This window comes from Corythoichthys intestinalis, chromosome 10 (assembly GCF_030265065.1).
Source record: "Corythoichthys intestinalis isolate RoL2023-P3 chromosome 10, ASM3026506v1, whole genome shotgun sequence".
Classification (NCBI taxonomy): domain Eukaryota; kingdom Metazoa; phylum Chordata; class Actinopteri; order Syngnathiformes; family Syngnathidae; genus Corythoichthys; species Corythoichthys intestinalis.
In genome coordinates, this window is record NC_080404.1 from 41,519,187 (window position 1) to 41,537,650 (window position 18,464).

General features: G+C 40.7%; 1 protein-coding gene across 1 annotated transcript in view; it reads right to left on the bottom strand.

Annotated features, from left to right (window-relative positions):
- Positions 1–18,464, bottom strand: part of btaf1 (BTAF1 RNA polymerase II, B-TFIID transcription factor-associated) — a 46,381-nt gene that overhangs the window by 23,209 nt on the left and 4,708 nt on the right. The window contains exons 3-22 of the mRNA XM_057848452.1: positions 18,038–18,152; positions 11,135–11,269; positions 10,399–10,598; positions 10,142–10,275; positions 7,987–8,116; positions 7,824–7,892; positions 7,516–7,605; positions 7,344–7,439; positions 6,189–6,365; positions 5,963–6,103; positions 5,719–5,843; positions 5,346–5,466; positions 4,731–4,835; positions 4,433–4,582; positions 4,049–4,191; positions 3,763–3,937; positions 3,451–3,654; positions 2,935–3,355; positions 2,662–2,846; positions 2,423–2,576 (exon numbers count right to left, since the gene is read on the bottom strand). Of these exons, the coding sequence (XP_057704435.1) occupies positions 2,423–2,576; positions 2,662–2,846; positions 2,935–3,355; positions 3,451–3,654; positions 3,763–3,937; positions 4,049–4,191; positions 4,433–4,582; positions 4,731–4,835; positions 5,346–5,466; positions 5,719–5,843; positions 5,963–6,103; positions 6,189–6,365; positions 7,344–7,439; positions 7,516–7,605; positions 7,824–7,892; positions 7,987–8,116; positions 10,142–10,275; positions 10,399–10,598; positions 11,135–11,269; positions 18,038–18,152 (3,070 nt within the window). The remainder of the gene's footprint in view (positions 1–2,422; positions 2,577–2,661; positions 2,847–2,934; positions 3,356–3,450; positions 3,655–3,762; positions 3,938–4,048; positions 4,192–4,432; positions 4,583–4,730; positions 4,836–5,345; positions 5,467–5,718; positions 5,844–5,962; positions 6,104–6,188; positions 6,366–7,343; positions 7,440–7,515; positions 7,606–7,823; positions 7,893–7,986; positions 8,117–10,141; positions 10,276–10,398; positions 10,599–11,134; positions 11,270–18,037; positions 18,153–18,464) is intronic.

The following is an 18,464-nucleotide window of genomic DNA, read 5'->3' on the forward strand; positions in this document are numbered from 1 at the left end:
CTTTTGCCTTCAGAACTGCCTCAATTCTGCGTGGCATAGATACAACAAGGTGCCTCAGAGAGTTTGGTCCATATTGACATGATGGCATCACACAGTTGGTGCAGATTTGTCGGCTACACATCCATGACGCGAATCTCCCGTTCCACCACATCCCAAAGATGCTCTATTGGATGGAGATCTGGTGACTGTGGAGGCCATTTGAGTACAGAGAACTCATTGTCATGTTTAAGAAACCAGTCTGAGATGATTCCAGCTTTATGACATGGCGCATTATCCTGCTGAGAGTAGCAATCAGAAGTTGGGTACATTGTGGTCATAAAGGGATGGACATGGTCAGCAACAATACTCAGGTAGGCTGTGGCGTTCCAACGATGCTCAATTGGTACCGAGGGGCCCAAAGAGTGCCAAGAAAATATTCCCCACACCATTACACCACCACCACCACCACCAGCCTGAACCGCTGATACAAGGCAGGATGGATCCATGCTTTCATGTTGTTGACGCCAAATTCTGACCCTACCATCCGAATGTCGCAGCAGAAATCGAGACTCATCAGACCAGGCAACGTTTTTCCAATCTTCTATTGTCCAATTTCAATGAGCTTGTGCAAATTGTAGCCTCAATTTCCTGTTCTTAGCTGAAAGGGGTGGCACCCGGCGTGGTCTTCTGCTGCTGTAGCCCATCTGCCTCAAAGTTCAACGTACTGTGCGTTCAGAGATGCTCTTCTGCCTTCCTTGGTTGTAACGGGTGGTTATTTGAGTCACCGTTGCCTTTCTATCAGCTCGAACCAGTCTGACCATTCTCCTCTGACCTCTGGCATCAACAAGGCATTTCCGCCCACAGAAGTGCCGCTCACTGGATATTTTTTCTTTTTCAGACCATTCTCTAAACCCTAGAGATGGTTGTGCGTGAAAATCCCAGTAGATCAGCAGTTTCTGAAATACTCAGACCAGCCCTTCTGGCACCAACAACCATGCCACGTTCAAAGTCACTCAAATCACCTTTCTTCCCCATACTGATGCCCGGTTTGAACTGCAGGAGGTTGTCTTAAACCATGTCTACATGCCTAAATGCACTGAGTGGCCACCATGTAATTGGCTGATTAGAAATTAAGTATTAACAAGCGGTTGGACAGGTGTACCTAATAAAGTGGCTGGTGAGTGTAAACTACAGTGCAATACACACACAGTTCAGTTTTATTCAACTTAAACTACAAAATATTCACATTTAACGTTAGCAATCATTTACCAGTCAACTCAATCTTTGATTCCATTACCATTTAATTCATTTATTACATTCAGCACTAAGTGAAACCTACGGAAGGTAGAGGTTATGTACGTTTCTGTTCAAGATAACCCCCAATATTAATCTGAGAGTTATCAAATTTGGAGGATATCTTGGTAATATAAAATGGAACAATTTTACGATAAATAGGTTGAGTCGTTGTGAAGTTAACTCAAATTTTGGGGTAGGTGATAGGATAAGAGAAAGGGTCAAAGGTCAGCTATAGGGCAATGCTTTAAATTTGCCACCTTGGGCAGAATTTCGCTCTTAACTCCCCATTCAAATCAAAGTGCAGATTCATTGCTCAAACTGTAGCTTACTAAAAAAAAAAAAAAAACTAAAATCACAGCCTGACCAACCCTAAACATTTTGACCAACCACACAATGCAGTTTAACTCATTGCCTACCGAATTCATTTTAAGTGAGAAGGCTGCGGTGATAATTTGCTGCCAGATTCTTCTAGTCAAAATGGATTGGACGCTTAGCGCAGTGAATGGCAAGCAATGTGTTCATGTTATTGCTGATTAGAAGTGCAACAATTAATCGACAACTAATCGATTAGCAAATTAATCAACAACTGTTTTGATAGCCAATTAATCATTTAGGACCTTCACCTTAAACCTGTCTAAATTCTTGTAATTATAACTTCACAGTTGTAAATATCAGATTTCTTCTTTATAATTTTTATTAAGTCAAAGTAGGACAAGAACAAAAATCTGCTCACGTTTTTGCTCATTTTCAGAGATTTTACAGTCTAAACTGGCTTCTTAATAAGGCTGCAACAACTGAGTGATTACATCAATAAATTAGTTAACGAATTTGATAATCGATACAGTTGTAGAATACAGTTAAGTCAGGAAGCAGTAATAAAATATTCTTGAATGAAATAGTCAACCATTTTGTCTTCATTGCTCCTTACTACATGCTTAAAACAACTTCAAAGTAAACTGTGAAGGTAATTGGGAAAAAAGCGACATTTATCTGATTAATCATTTAATTAATCGTCTGAATAATGGATTATGAAAATAGTTGTTAGTTGCAGCCCTACTGCTAGTGGTGGTCCTCGGAGAACCAGGTATTCCTTAATGTAGTACTTGCGTTAAAATGGTTGGGAATCAATGTCCTATGTCATACATACCGATATCATGATTTTCATCAACGACAGCCCTCAGAGGTCCCACTGTGTTCTCCCAAAGGTAAGGCAGAGACTTTGTGAGATCAACGCCAAAGTGCCTTGCAATGGTTGTAAGGGAAAACTCTGCCCCTCTTCTTTGAATGAGACACGGCTTTCGCTAAAAAGGAAGAAAACAAAAGTACAGACACATTTGACTTTTTTTTTTTTTAACCTTAAGATGACATTATAACACCTCTCCATACCTCATCATTCTCTATGCCAATTGCGCTGCCGGGAGGAAGATCAGAAGGGGGAGTTTTGGAGGATTTAGGAACAGGACCCCTTTTACTTGTGATTGCAAATGCTGCCCTTTGATGACGGTACAGTGTCATAATGCCTCGAGTTTTGGTAACCATATGATGGGGCCAGTCTTTGTCCAAACCACTGCCTAATTTTCATGTGAAAAAAGGTTGGAAAAAATCAAATCAGACAGTAGAATTAAGAGGTAATGACGTAAATCATTCAACTGCTGTTACCTTTAGAATTGTCCAGTGGGGTGGGTACAGGACAAGCAGATGAGGGAGTAACGGAAGAGTCCGCACAGACTGAGGCACAGAGGTTTTTTATTATCTTGGGATTGGGACAAGGTGAGCGTCCGCCACACTGCTGTAGCAGCTTGGCAATAAAAGAAGCAGCATAGCTCTGAATAAGAGTATTTTCTTCCCGTTTGATGGACTCCATCAGAGGTCGGACCAGTGGGTTGAGTTTGTCAGGAAGCACGTGGAGGTTAATCACAGCACAAGCGGTGAACATGTGAACCCGGAGATGCAACTGCTGCCATTCATTACTGGTTTCCATTACTGTGGCCTGTGCCTGCTGCCGTTTACTGTCCAATACCTGCCCCGGTTTTGTCTTCATATTCAAACCGGATGTTGATTCTGTGAAGATGGTGGTCAACTAGGAAAAAATGCACGAGAATGGGAGTTTTTTTTAGTCTAGATAAAGCGCACGAGTGGTCGTGTACAAGTACGTCAGCGTGCTGCTGGCCATACCAGCTCGTTGGCTTGATCAATGGTGAAAACGCTACAATTGAGGCGGTCCTGAATGTCTATGTGAGCCTCAGAGAGCAAGGCGATGAGCTGCTTGCACTCATTTTGCATGCGTGTGAAAGGAATGGCAATCTCATCGTAATACAAGTGCTCTGATAGAATGGCGAGAAGACGAGGCTGCACCGTGCTGGACACCATCTGGCAATCCTGGTTGGGAGAGTGAAAATGTACTGTAAATTAATATTTGACTTGAAATGCACCGATTCCCTCACACATAAATACATTTACAAAAAATAAATAAATGATATGCTTCACCTTTTGAAGAGCAGCCCACTCACAGAGTACAAGAGCTACAGCTATTCGTTGCAGTGCAGACTTTGAATTGAGGTGAAAGAGCAACAACTGACCCAGCGACTCAGCTGGACGGATCTCCTGAGTTGCAGCATTGAGGTGAGGGTCACAGATACACCTACACAGGGCTCCGAGCAATCTGGTGAAAAGATATCAGAGAAACATTGCGAAAATAAATGTAAAAAAAAAAAAAAAAAAACTCCATTGTTCACAAAAGAGTGACAGTTTCCGAAAAATTATGCCAACTTACTTGGCAGCCATGAGCCGAGCACGGATCACCACATAGTCCCTCGATACTGGGTCATCAGTCACCGTCTCTGACCCAGCTATATACTTCTGGACTGTTTCCTTTACCTGGTTGGTCGCTTGGCGTGCCTTTGAACCAGCTTTATCCTGGTAAAGCAACAGTGCCATGTTAAAGTGTTTGCATTTTAATTGCTGATCAGGTAAATAACTGCTTGTAGCATGTTCACAACTTATTAAATGGTGTAATTTGATAAAAATGTCAGCATATTTTTAGGTTTGTACAAAAAGAAAGCTTCTGTTATCCTACCCTGCTTCTTATTGTAAAAATTCAATTAGTTCGAGATGAACAATAGTTTAGAAGTTATAAGATTTGAATGGAAAGAACAACCTTGGAGCGGGCTTTCGCTTCAAGCAACATGTTGAGGTCAATGGGAATGTGCGAGGCCTGCATCATGAGACAAAGCCAGGCACCCATCCACGGACAGCTGGCTGCTACCACATACTGTTGCGGGGCCTGTGAGAGAAGCTCTGTCCATACCTGCATGCAAGTACAATAAACATGAGCTACAATAAATGGGTTAGGAAGTAAAATAAATTATTGAAAGTCAATAACTGAGCAAATAGTAACTTGTAATAAATTGTCTTCAGTCGTCATACGCAGTGACGTCGTCTTCCATGCAACATACCTTTTGTATGAGTTCTAGAATTTCCTCATTGCTTTCTAGTATGCAAGACTGGAAAATGTGGCGAAGCATATCTTGCATGATAGGATTGATCCATAATGCACACTTCTGATTAAAAATAAATAAATACAAAAGCACATCAGCTAGGAATAATATTTTTTAAAAAATGAATACATCACAGACAACTCAAGATCCTAATACACAACGTTAGACAACTCAAGATTAGGGTTGGGCATCGTTTGAAATTGAAAGATTCCGGTTCCGATTAAGATTCCACATTTCGATTCCGGTTCCGTACGATTCAGATTCTTTTAAGAGGCAGGGTCCCAAAAAAAAAACAAAAAAAAAAAAAACAAACAAAAAAAAAAAAGACTAAACCATCCAATACAACTTCTCGATTTTTTAAATTATATGAGCTTCTCACAGGGCTTATTTTAACTTGTATATAAATATTAGTCTTTGAACTTGAGCAATTTTTTTCCGCTCGGCGGTCAGGGCATTGAAACATGGAATCGAAATTTAAGAATTCGAACGATTTCGGGATCATCGGAGTGATAGAACCAGTTCCCATCGATGCTCGATGCCCAACCCTACTCAAGATCCTAATACAAATTTTACCTGGTCAGATTTAGACAGCAGTGTGTAAAGTGTTTCTAGTGCTGCCCGTCTCACTGATGATATTGTATGTCTCAAGAAGGGCCAGACCCGGGGGACCAGCACTGTTAATGACTGCTGCATACTAGAGGGAGGGAAAAAGGTAATAGATTGTAACAATAAAATGTTTAATCACAGGTTATCTATTACCAATAAGTTTAAAGGTGACATTGTGTCAATTTACATTTTTCCCCCCAACATTTTATGGATAACATAGGCCAAAATGAGTGCAATTTATGTCGTTTGTGATTTTATTGCAATCGCAATGAAAGTACAAACCACCAATTGAGATCTGTTATCATTCAGCTTTCACACTGTGGACCTTATTTAGACCAACCTGCACTGTCGAACCTGCGGGTAGGTGAGCAGGGACGATAACAACGTCATGATGCTGTTGGTGGAAGCAGTGAGATCATCCAGATCCAAAAGAGCATCCCACAATGTGTTTATGATGAATGGTACCTGAGGTAAACAAAGAATGTCATTAACAACATTAAACCTTGAAGAGAAGGGATTGTGGAAAAACTACACAAAAAATCTGTACTGGACAACAGGTTTGAGTACTGCTCCTGAAAACTGACCTTATTGGGCAGTATCTGTACTAAGCCTTCTACCACAGGGATGAGTGCTGCAGCAGCCACAGCCCTGACATCATCATCAAGGTCCTGAAGACCCAAGGTGATGGCAGGTAGCAGGCGTGGGAGCAAAATGGAGATTAGGTCCTAAGATGTAGAAGAAATAACATAACAGTGATTGCAAATGTGCCGCAAAAAGTGAATACTGAATACCAAATTGAACGTGTGCTACCTGTCGGACAGCAAGAGCATATTTGATTCCAAGCAGGCCTCCATGACGGACCTCCCACTGGTCTTCTTTGAGCAGCTTCAGCAGGACATCAACTGTCATAGACACACCCGTCTCACTCATGTAGCGAAGAGCAACACCAAGTGTCTGAGCACACGTCTCCCGGACAGGTGCCACTACCTGGTAAGTAATTAATAGAGATTAAGTACAACAACAAATAATTTTTCAAACATTGAGTGCTTTAAAGTCATGACATTACTGCAGCAGAGATGTACATATACTCTTTGGCTACTTTCATACTACAGGTCTTAATGCATGAATCCGATTTTTTCATGTTTTTCCCCGACTCGAGTGAGGCATTAACTTGATGGTCTGAACGTGACAAGTCGCATAGAACTGGACCATTTCAACTCCGATCTGGGTCACTTTCGTATGTGGTTCAAATCCAATCTGGGCCACATTTTTCCAGACTGTCGCGGCGGTCTGTACTGTCCAGTCTCTCAAATTGGAATTCATGCAGCAATTAGGTCATCAAAAAGCGAGAGAGACGCTACGGTGGCGGTGCAGCTGTGCGTTATTAGCGCCTAGCTTGCCTTGAACACGGCTTTTTAGGAAGGGCCAGACTTGACAACAGTCATAAAAAAATAAAAATGGGTTGAGGATAAGCCTGAGAATAATTGGTTTTCTGTCTGCTCCATATAAGCAATATTTCAACATTGCTTACACGGCCGAGAGTCGGGGCAAACTGCCCGTGTGTGTGTGTGACATGCACGGACAGTGCATGCATGCTATTGATCCATATACTTTGAAAATAAGACTAAACTGGGATTATTTATGTCTGTTATTTGTGTCCTCTTTTTAAAAAGCAAAATATGATATCCCTGGAATAACGGATGACAGCCAGCATGTGTGGTCATTTGTTTCGATGCTTCTGCGCATGCGGGTCGTCTTACTCAGCGCGTGTCGGACTGCGAATTAGTGCATATGCGTAATACTTGAATGGTCTCAATGGACAAAGACAGTCTGAACGGGCACGCCAAAAAAACAGATATGACAAAAAAATCGGATTTGTGCATTAAGACCTGTATTATGAACCTAGCCTTTGTTAACTCTGAAAATGTGGATGATGACTCAGAGCTCTCCGAGATGAAGACGAACCTCATCAGACACAAAGTCTCCAAAACGATCCAGAGCGAATACACACAGCAAACGGATGACGAGGTCTTGTATCCACTCTTCATGCTGCCGCATCATCTAAACATAACATGCCCCACAGTTAGTGGTAAACCCCCTGATAAACATTTTTCAATTCATATAGATTATTATATACCTGCTCTGCAGTGCTTCCCACAAGTTTGCCACCTCCTGCGCCATGGCACTTAAGGATTTCTCTAAGACCAGTGCCTGCACCATGACGGATCTATAAATAACCAAATTGGTTAAAATGGTTTTGACGTCAATCGCCGTCAATAACAGCCAACGACTTGGCACTGCACCAACAAATCACAGTGCGTTCACAGGTCATGGCTGCCGTTCATCTAACTGATTTTGTAAATATCAAAACATGCAACACTCAGCCTCCCAGTTTGTTACTGTTTTTCTGTAGTTTCTTAAACTTGCAAACAACAGTTTTTGTACCTCCCAAGAAGGATTAAAGAGGTCATTGCAAAGCTCTTCACTGAAGCTTTCCAAGGGCCACTCTTGTGTCTAAAGATAAAGAGACATCAATACATTATTCACACAAATTTGATTTGGAAAAATACCCAGATTTTGATACATTTATCTATATTGGTTTCTTTACCTCCTCTGAAAGACCGGCGTTATCTGTAACTTTGTTAAATAATACTTTTTGCTCTGATGCTGGCTGGTCAATAACCATGCTGGTGGTCTTCCTTCGCTTCTCTTCAGGCTCGCCTTCAAAACTGTCATTACTAAATAAAAGTGCATATGGTCAATCGTTAAACAAAAACACTTTTTTAAAAAATATTTTAGACTATATTTGAGCAAGATAAACCTCTGTATGCTATTTTTATGTTAACTTAAACTTAACAAGTAGCCACAGATTTGTTTTATGTATAGTGGAGTGGCTTGAATAACTATCATAGTCAGGGGTGCACATAATTTTTTTGCCCAGGTTCTCAGAGGAGGACCTGGAGATGTGACTTGGTCCTCATTGAGCTTGAGAGCCGACCCACCTGATGCGATAAATTTATGACAAGCTTTACTTAGAGCAAATTAACTTTAATTAATTATATTAACAATTAATGCTTGATTAACATCAACTTGCACAACAAAATTGCCCTTACTTTGAAGTGAAATGTAAAGAAATAAAAAGCACCAATTCAAAATAAAGGGCATTATGCGGTTCCCACATTAACTCCAAGCCTTTTTAAAAAAGTGGGATGTCCTCCTCATAAGACCTCATTGAACGTGCATGTTTAGCTTTGTAAAATGCGAGCAAAAACACGTTTGTCAGTGCATGTCGCTGTTCATTACCTTTATTCCGCCCTATTCCGCCACTTGTCCATAGGGCGAGTGGGGTCCTGTTTGACATCGATAGTTTGCTTAATTGCCACATGCTCTCTGTTTTTTTCGTGCTTTTCAAAGTTTGGATGGCTGAAATTCTTTGACCCTACATAAAATGCGCTGCTCTTATCGGCGACATTGGGATTCTCACGGCACATTTTGTACCGCATTTCCGTGCGAGCATCATTTGCTTCTAGCCATGGTACCTCCTGTAGCCACTTTTCAGCAAAAGTCCTTTTTTTTCGGTAGCTCCGGTGACGTCTCTGTCGTCTGTCTGTCTTTTGACGGGGGTGGGGGAACACGGAAGTAATTACTCAGTGTGGCCTGCCTCTTCGACATTTTGAGAAGTTATTTTCTCGTGTCCGCCGCAAATACAGTGGTCAGCCATCGGTACGCAAAAGCGTATGGAAGCCGTTGAGGGCCAGCGCGTTTGTCTACGTCTAGTCCGCATGCGGACCACTTATGTGCACCCCTGATCATAGTGCATAGAAATGTATTCATAAAACCGTAATTTTTGCACTATAAGGCGCACCTGACTAAGTCGCCACCCACCAAATTTGGCACAAAAACGGCATTTTTGATAGATAAGCCGCACCGGACTATAAGCCGCAGCTGTCCTCCCTGTACCAAAAGATATTAACCAGTAACACTTTATTTGACAGCGGCATCAAACGACTGTCAAGTGACCAATTGATCCACCATGAAGCTTTGAACCACTTGGTTGCTAAGCTTCATTGCTTCAAGAAGCTTCATTTGGTCATCATTGCTCCCTTGTGTGAGACAGTTAACCTCTGCTGCCACCTGCTGCCAAAACTGTTGTTCTCCAACATGCCTCCTAGCATGCATTGCTGCGATACAGATGTAAATAACAATCAAAACTCATGTTCTGTGCTAATTATTTCTTCAGTTACTGCTCCAGTTGTTTCATTAGTTGCTAGTTATGGTTTTTGGTAACACTTTATTTGACAGTGGCGCCATAAGACTACCATTAGACAATCATAATTATGACATGACACTATCATGAGCATTAATGAATGCTTATAACAAATGTCATTTAGTGTTATCTAGCAAATTATTTCACTTTCGAATGGATGTAAAAGATCAAAGCTGGACATAAATGAAAAAAAAAAAAAAAAGGCTGGACATAAATGGAGTTAGTGACAAAATTTGCCGGATGACACTTAATGAAATCTGTCATAAGCATTCATTAATGCCCACGATAGTATCATGTCATAATTATGACTGTCTTATGACAGTCTTGTGATTGCTGTCAAATAAAGTGCTACCTATTAAATCAAATAAATCAACAAATAAGCCGCACTTGACCATAAGCTGCAGGATTCAAAATGAAGGGAAAAAAGTAGCGGCTTATAGTCCAAAAACACAATTAAAAAGACTGCAATGAGCAGTATAACCATGTTTTGTCTTACCTTTTTTCATTTGGATCCAAGTCCCTGGATTTTTGTTTTGCAACTAGCTTTGCTAGTCTTTTTGCCTTATTCTTCTGGCGATTGCTCATGCCTGGCCGGAATTCCGAGTCTATCAATTCTGCAGCTTGAATAGGCTGAGAAGATTTACTATAATTATTTCCGATGCATTGTTCAATAATATAAAAAAAATTGTAGGAGAAGCCTACTCACATACTGTTCTGATTAAGAAAGGCTATAACGTTCAAATGAAGACTTACGACATGGTTACGGGAGGTGGATCCTGCGGTTATCTTGCTTCCTTGTGGTCGAGACCCACTGGATGAACATGTATAGTCGAGGTCCTCATCATTAAATAGCTCCTCTGTGTCCATACCAATTGCAGCACCTATGTCAAGTCCCAGTTTCTTCTGAAGAAGCTTTCTTTGACAGGCCAGACGTTCTTTTGGGTCCATTTCACCTGAAGACATAGGACAGTTCGCAGCCACAAAATATTAGGCAATAAACAAGGGTAAACCCTTTCCAACAAAATGTTTCTAATTCGACTAGTTTGATGAAACCACTTTAAACTTATAGTTCAAATGAATACGTTCACACAAGAAAAAGCAGAAGTGTCAAATGTTTGTGAAACGCGCCAGCAATGTAAACCACCAGAAACTAGTTCAGTTTTGGAGGATTCGTTAGTCACATTGTATTATAAAAAGTGGGACAATTGTGACACCCACGAAAGTGAGCTTGAGAATAAATCTCAAGTCAGTGTACCAGTAGAAACTCATTACTTTCTGAAAACGAGTTTCCAAAGAATGAGTAATGCATCAGAAATGCAGTTTCGAAAACAATGGTTATGAAAAGCAGGTTGTCAGCGTTCAGACGTTTTAGCACTTTTAAATAATAAAGGATCATTTTGCCTTTGTTTGAGTCTCAACATTTCAAACAGAAGACACAAAAACTGCAGTTTTAACGAAATCACTCTTATGTAATCATGCCCTGACTTACACATTTTGTCATCCTGCAATTCAAACTCCACTCCAGCAGATCCCAAAAGAGATGCTCCATGTTTGAGTAGGCGGGAAATGTCGAAATGGTAGAAACTCAGCCTGTCACAAGATGGCTCTTCTGGCGATAAAGACTCTGTAACAAACAAAAGAAACGGATGACTTGCATTGCAGTAAACCGGTGCAGAGCAAATAAGCAAAAGCATATTGCATCTTAACCTTTCTACATTATCCTTTAAAAAAAGAAAAAAAAGACTAAATTTCTTTGTGAGCCTAGATTAACTCACTTCAAGACATATCAGAACTTTGCAGACATTGCTACCATGAGTGTGACAAAATCTCGATATGACAACATATCGCGATATTTTGCTATCCGATGAGTTATCGATATGCCGATATGCTCCAGACAAGTATCGATACTTTTATTCGCCATAATGGCCATACCATGAAGTATGGATGCTGAAAGTGCCTGTGACAGCAAAAAGCATGTTTATTTCATATTTCATGCGGTATTTCATGCTCCTGAATGAAATGGACCGCTTGAATGTGTGTGGAAGCGATCGATTTATGTATTCAATTTTTTGAATCCCGCCCCATGAACATGAGTGACTTCCTGGATTGAGGACGACTACGAATGTGACGTCAGCATATCACAATACAGCATTGCTTTATAGCATGCAGATGGACGGCGGATTCAGCTGATTTTGCGGATTAATTCGTTTATTTTTCGCAACACGCCAGCCAAATGCGCTGCAGGTTATTGTTGCTGCACCAGGGAGAGGCGTGTGAGCCTTCTTGGGTTTCAAAAAGTTCCCATTCATCACGGTTTTTGGCCAAAACAAGTCCGACAACTGTGGGACCATTGGACTTAACGAATTGAGTAATCTCCGTGTTTTGTATTATGTCAAATACTGGGATCATGGCACACGTTTTAATAAGGAGGTGGCTTGCATTTTGTGGATAACAATGCTCCTTGTCCACAGAGAAGGCCACTCGACCGACGACTTGTCACACACCCCGCTCGGTTCTCTCTGCGTGCCCGCCGAGAATGTGCTTTCCTCGGCTTGGCGACGAACACTGCCAGCCCGCTGTGGCCACAGTAGAACGACCAGCTGTAACTTGCTCACCCCAGGGGCTGGCTGATCCAGCCCGCTCGGTCCTCTTCGCGTGCCCGCCAAGAATGCGCTTTCCTTGGCTTGGCCACGAGCAGCTCCATGTTCTGACGTCAGCCGGTTTGTCCACTGATAATGGGCTATTTTTGGCGTTCATTCCCAGCGGCGAGCACTGCCAGGCCGCCGTTGTTTATGCTCTTTCCTCCGTCTCCAAAGCCAAGGCAGGAAATGACAAAAGCCAGACCAACTCCGGTGGTATAAAATATCGTTCGGGAGAGGAAGAAGTTGGCAGTTTTGATCATTATGCAGTAATATTGCCCTGTCCATCTGAATAAATGCATTTTTAATATTTCATATTCCATTTAGCACAAGACTTATTTGTCATGACCATACCATTTTTTTAGCAATTGGGAAAAATACTTAGATAAAAAGAATATCCTGTAAAAATATTGGAGTGGAGCGATTGAAACAATCATGACATTTTGATGCTGTCTGTTGCATTTTCCTCGTTCTTACTCTTCCTCCTCAATGGGCTGAACTCTAGAGCAGATGAAATTGTGACCCTGCCGACGTCATCCTCTAACTAGGGACGCTAGAGCGCTATACTGACAGGCACTAAACGGCAGATTAAAAGACTAATTTCTCATCATCTGCGATTTGCCAAATTGCTGTATATAGTCGAATCGTCTCAAAATATGATTCTAATTCATACAACAATGCTATTTAGATTTTTTTATGCTGTCACAGGCACTTTAAAGTGCTTGTGACACGAAAAAGCATGTTTATTTCATAATACACGCGGTATTTTATGCTCCTGAATGATATGGACCGCTTGGATGTGTGTGGAAGCGATCGCTATATTTATTTAGTTTTTTGAATCCCGCGCCAGGAAAATGAGTGACTTCCGGCTTCGGTCTCGCATTGAGGAGGAGGGCGCTGTGACGTGTACGGTAGAAGACGTCCTCTTCACGCTACAGTGTACTGTTGTGTATGAGGACTAAGGATTCAGCTGATTTTGCGGATTAATACTTTTATTTTTTGCATCACGCCAGCCAAACGGCTGCAGAAAAATCATTCTGTATGCGGGAGAGGCGTATGCGCCTTTTTGGAGTTTCAAAAGGTTCCCATTCACCGTGGATATTTACTGTGGGACCATTGGACTTACAAGGAAGTAAGTAAACATCTTGTTTTGGATCATGTCAAATACGAATACAGTGATTACAAAGTAAACACTATAAAATTCCTTTAAATAAAGGACTACTTACGTTTGATCATTGATAGGCATGTAAAAAGCTATCCTCACGCTCATTAGCAGTTAGCTGTTAGCACGTTAGCTACAAAACAATTCCAGCCACCCTCCTCCAGGGAACGAACTGTAAATTGCTCTCCGCCGGGCGGTTTGCCGATCCGCAAAGAAACTCGACAACCGGGTCGTCATGTCAAATAATCCAGGCTAGTTATGTGTGATTTTCCACTTCGAAGACTTTGAAACATCCCTCGGTTCGGGTTAGCATGTCGGCTAGCTGTCACTCCTTCTGGTCTGTTTACATTCTCCGAAGCCGGGGAAGGGAAATGACATATGTCCGATTTAGGTGTCATAAAATATCGTTCGGCAGGTGTGACAGTAAAGGTAAAGTCGACTGTTTTGACCATTATGGAGTAATTTTGCCATGTCGTCTTGAATAAATGGATTTTTATTATTTTATATTCCATTTAGCACAAGTTATTTGTCATGACCATGCCATTTATTTAGCAATTGGGGAAAGTACTTGGGTAAAAAGAATATCCTGTAAAAATATTGAAGTAAAGAGACAGAAACAATGACATTTTGCCGCTCTCTTCGTCGCGTTTTCCTCATTGTGAATAGTTCCCCCTCGACGGGCTGACTGGTCCTTCTCAAGCCATTTATATAGCTATTGGGGAAAATACTTGGATAAAAAGAATATCCTGTAAAAATATTGGGAGTAGAGAGACTGAAACAATGACATTTTGCAGCTCTCTTCGTCTCGTTTTCCTCGTTCTGAACAATTCCCCCTCAATGGGCTGAATAGTAAAACCGATGAGCCTAGTCTACCGCTGACGTCATCCACCTGTTGGGGACGCTAAAGCCCTATAATTGTAGGCGTGGCTAACCGGCAGATTAAAAGACTAATTTCTCGTCATGTGCGCTTTGCTAAATTGTTGTATATAGTCAAATCGTCTCAAAATATGATTCTAATTCACATAATAATGCCATTTAAGACTTTTTTTCTGGTGTCGTATGCTCTTTAAACTGCTCATTCAATGTTTCTTGAGCAATTCCTTGACGGTCCGCTAGGGGCACTCAGAGTGGCAGTGAAGGTAAATTGTGCCAAAGTCTTCTAGCGAAGAAGATACAAGACTTTGGTTGAAAAACCCAAAATTTAGCGAGAATGCCGGCGGAAAAAAGTGAGAAAAATAATCCTACCAATCACGCTCAGACACATTTTGGATTATACACCAATAAGGAAGAACTAAGCTGAACAAGGACTTTGCTTTATGCAAGAATTGCTGAACAAAAAAACAAGGTACACTGGAAACACAATGAATATGCACAGCCACCTGTAGCGCCTACAAAATGGTCACCAGATAGCAACAACCTGCCATCATGTCTTTGCTTTTATCACCTGAGAAAGGTTTTCCAATGTAAATGATTATTGCATTTGCATGAAGTATTTGGATTACATTTAGTTTTGAATAATCTTACATTAAGTGGATGGAAATGAATATCAAACAAGCCTACATTAATTTACTGCCTAATATAATTTGAGAACCACTTTCCATCTAATTTAACACTAACTACTAGAGGCGTGCAAAATTTCCGATTCTTAGAATATTCGCGATTCGGCCGAGGAAGATTCGAGAACGATTCACAAACATCCAAATTCCGATTGTTGAATTATACCTGGTAAAGCGGAAATAAAACGCAGTCAGCGCGGTCTTCGGGACGCAATGAGGAACAGACCGAGAGTAAATATCATGTGCAGCTAATGCCGCTAGGTAAAAAAAAAACAAAAAAAACAAAATCTGACTGCGGCCGTCATGCGCCACAAACAGCGCCCAGTTGCTAGTTACTACAAACATACGGCAACATACGGCTATGGTAGATATCACATATATCTAGACTAGATGTGAATTGACAGACTTTCCCGCGTTAGTAAACAGGCGCCATCTTAAAGCAGTAGACTTCTCTAGAAGGCTCTGCTGTAATGAATCTAATTACTTTTTATCTAAAATACCCCTTAATCGGCAAAATCTTGACTTGAATCTATCTTTAAATGATGAAACCGTTTTAAAAAACTTTCACATGTCGAAAGTAGACATGAGGGAAATTATGGAATAACGGGCGCAATTTTAACAACTTTAACGGTTGATTCACTACATTAAATGACCTCCAAACAAAGCAAAAGTTACTATGTTTTTGTTTTGTTTTTTGAAAAAATGGGAAAAAAACATGAAAGGTAACACCAGTTACTTACTCAATACTCAATTTACTTACATCATTAAATTAATTGAATGTAGTTTAAACCTGCTGATACAGAATGGGGATTTGAGTATTTTATTTACTGTTTTTAACCGTTAACTTGATACTAAAATAGTAGTTTGGTTTATTTAGCCTGAGAGGATTTTTGAACAATTTTGGAACAAATATACAAAACATTTTAAAAAATGGGGGGAAGGGGGCATCAATAATCATTTATAATCGAATCGGAGTCTCTGAATCGTAATCCTAATCGAACCGTTAGGTGCCCAAAGATTCCCACCTCTACTAATAACTATAACTGCCATTTTGATACAATAAGCTACAAAATGATTTGAATTGCCTCAAGATAAATAAGGTGATGTGCATGTTAATTAATGTAGCCTCCATATTTTTAAATTCTATACATTCAATTCATATTTAATTTACTCAATACTTCCAACTCACATAAAAATCAGGATTTCAACTCAAAATCTATTCAGTTGCTAAATGTTTTTGTTTTAGTATGTTGTTTTTAAGGTAAGGAAGAATGAGACTGACTGAGCCAGACATTGCAATTGCTGAAGAGACGGTGGAAGCGCTCAAACCAATGCTTGTGGCAGCAAAGGTCATGTGCGAAAAAAAGAAACTCACTATTTGTAGCATAGGTCATGTGCGAAGAAAAGAGACCCGCAATTTCTATCATTTCTCCAAGCTCAACTGCCAATTGTCACCTCCAGCACTGTTAAAGATTCACCTCTGGTTCGAAAAATTAAGTGTGCCAATCATCATTATCTATAGACCCTACCCACGTGACGTCACAACTCCTTCCTCCTGACTGGTGCCGCCCAATTGTCCGTCAACACATCATGTTTACCTGTTACGGCTACGTACATTCCTCCTATTTACGACGTGTTTTTCTGCTCGTTAACATTAATAATCAAAATGGTGAAGGCGTGTGTGGCGGTCGGTTGCAATAACAGAGAAGATAGACGGAGAAGACTGAGAGACTTGAAGTTCTACCGGATTCCGAGAGACCCGGAGAGAAGAGAGCGAGATGGGCTGCTGCAATTCGACGAGAAAACTGGACTCCAAACGATTACCACAGATTATGTAGTAGTCATTTTATATCTGGTAAGATGCATTTAATATATATTTAGAGGGTTTTGGGCTGACAACCACAATTAAGATCATTGCTAGGCTAATCGCCGACAACATACACGTATGTATGTAGTGAGAGTGCTATCGCTAAACCATATAAACATTAAAAGCCCTCACTCCATTGACAAATGACATTAAATACATTAGACTTGACAGTGGATGTTAGCAATAACAAAAGATTTTGAATTGAAAATTTCGTAACTCACCTTTCCAAGCACAAGATAGATTCCTGCCGAATTTTCGTGGACGAAGGACCTGTTTCACCCAACCAGCAACGAAGTATTTATAAGCCTCCAAGCTCTTAAAGTTTTTCAAACTTTCGTGAGAATAGGCTGATTTTGTGTGGACAAGATAGTTGTACATATCAGAGTAGCTAGCAGATGTCAGGCAAATACGGCGGAGACAGCGGGTCGAAAAACATCAATTTAGGCATCCAATATGGATCTGGCGAATGGATAAACTGAAGCTTTTCCACATAACGTCTTTTATGCAACGCATCAAGTGAGTTTACGGCATCCGAAAGCACCGGGTCTTCCATGAAATGCATTATAAATTGCTCGATCAATTGAGACCATTGATAATACAGACACAAAATGACGGACAAGGGGGCGGAACCATACAGCGAGCACGTGATTTTGTGACGTCGGTGGGTAGGGTCTATACCAGTGGTTGTGGTTTGTTCCCTCTATATGTGCAGGTAAAAACTTTGCAGTAGATTTATATTTTACAGCAATGTTGAACTGAAAAGGTGTCACTGTTAAATAATTGGAAATGTCTTTTCATTTTAAATTAGTTGTATCGTAGAATATCGTACACAACCGTTAAAAATTGGGGGTCTAAGCCCCCAAACTTTTGAACCGTAGTGTATATCGATTGGCTGATCAATGTATCGATAACAACTGCATCGCAATATCGTGAGATAATCGTTATCGTGAACCTTGTATCGCGAATCGTACCATATAATATCATGAGGTGCGCTGAGATTTACCTCAATAATCGCTTGATGTCAGCATTAAGCAAATAGTTTGTTATGAGAGGTCATGGCTAGATAAATTTAGAGAGTGGGTTTCAGCAAATCGCCAATTGTCCTAGCCTTGATTGTCCAATTAAACCAAACATATGCAGTATCTGCAAAGACAGCCTTGGCACTCACCTTCTTTAGGGTTTGGCGCAGGATTCCACTCCGGAATATTTTTCACAATAGCCTCTACGGCTTGGCCAGCCGCAATACGAGTGTCCCAGTTTGGACTCCTTAGGTAGGTCAAGACCTTAGAATAGATAGAACCAATTTATTGCCTTAAAGGGATCCATGGATACAAAGACATGTCGTTCTTAAAAGATAAACATTATTATGGGTGATATGAAAACCCCTCTAGATGTTATCGTTTTTATACAATTTGTGAAATTAGTTTTAACTAGTAGGTCGCCATTGTTGTTGACGTCGCAAGGTGGTGATGTCACTTGGTTACGCTGCAGAGCTTCCAGTGTATGACTTTAGAGACATAAACATGTCATCTGTTCAACCCTCTTTTAATTTGAACCAGAGAGGAACATTAATGAGCATGACAATACGGTTGACA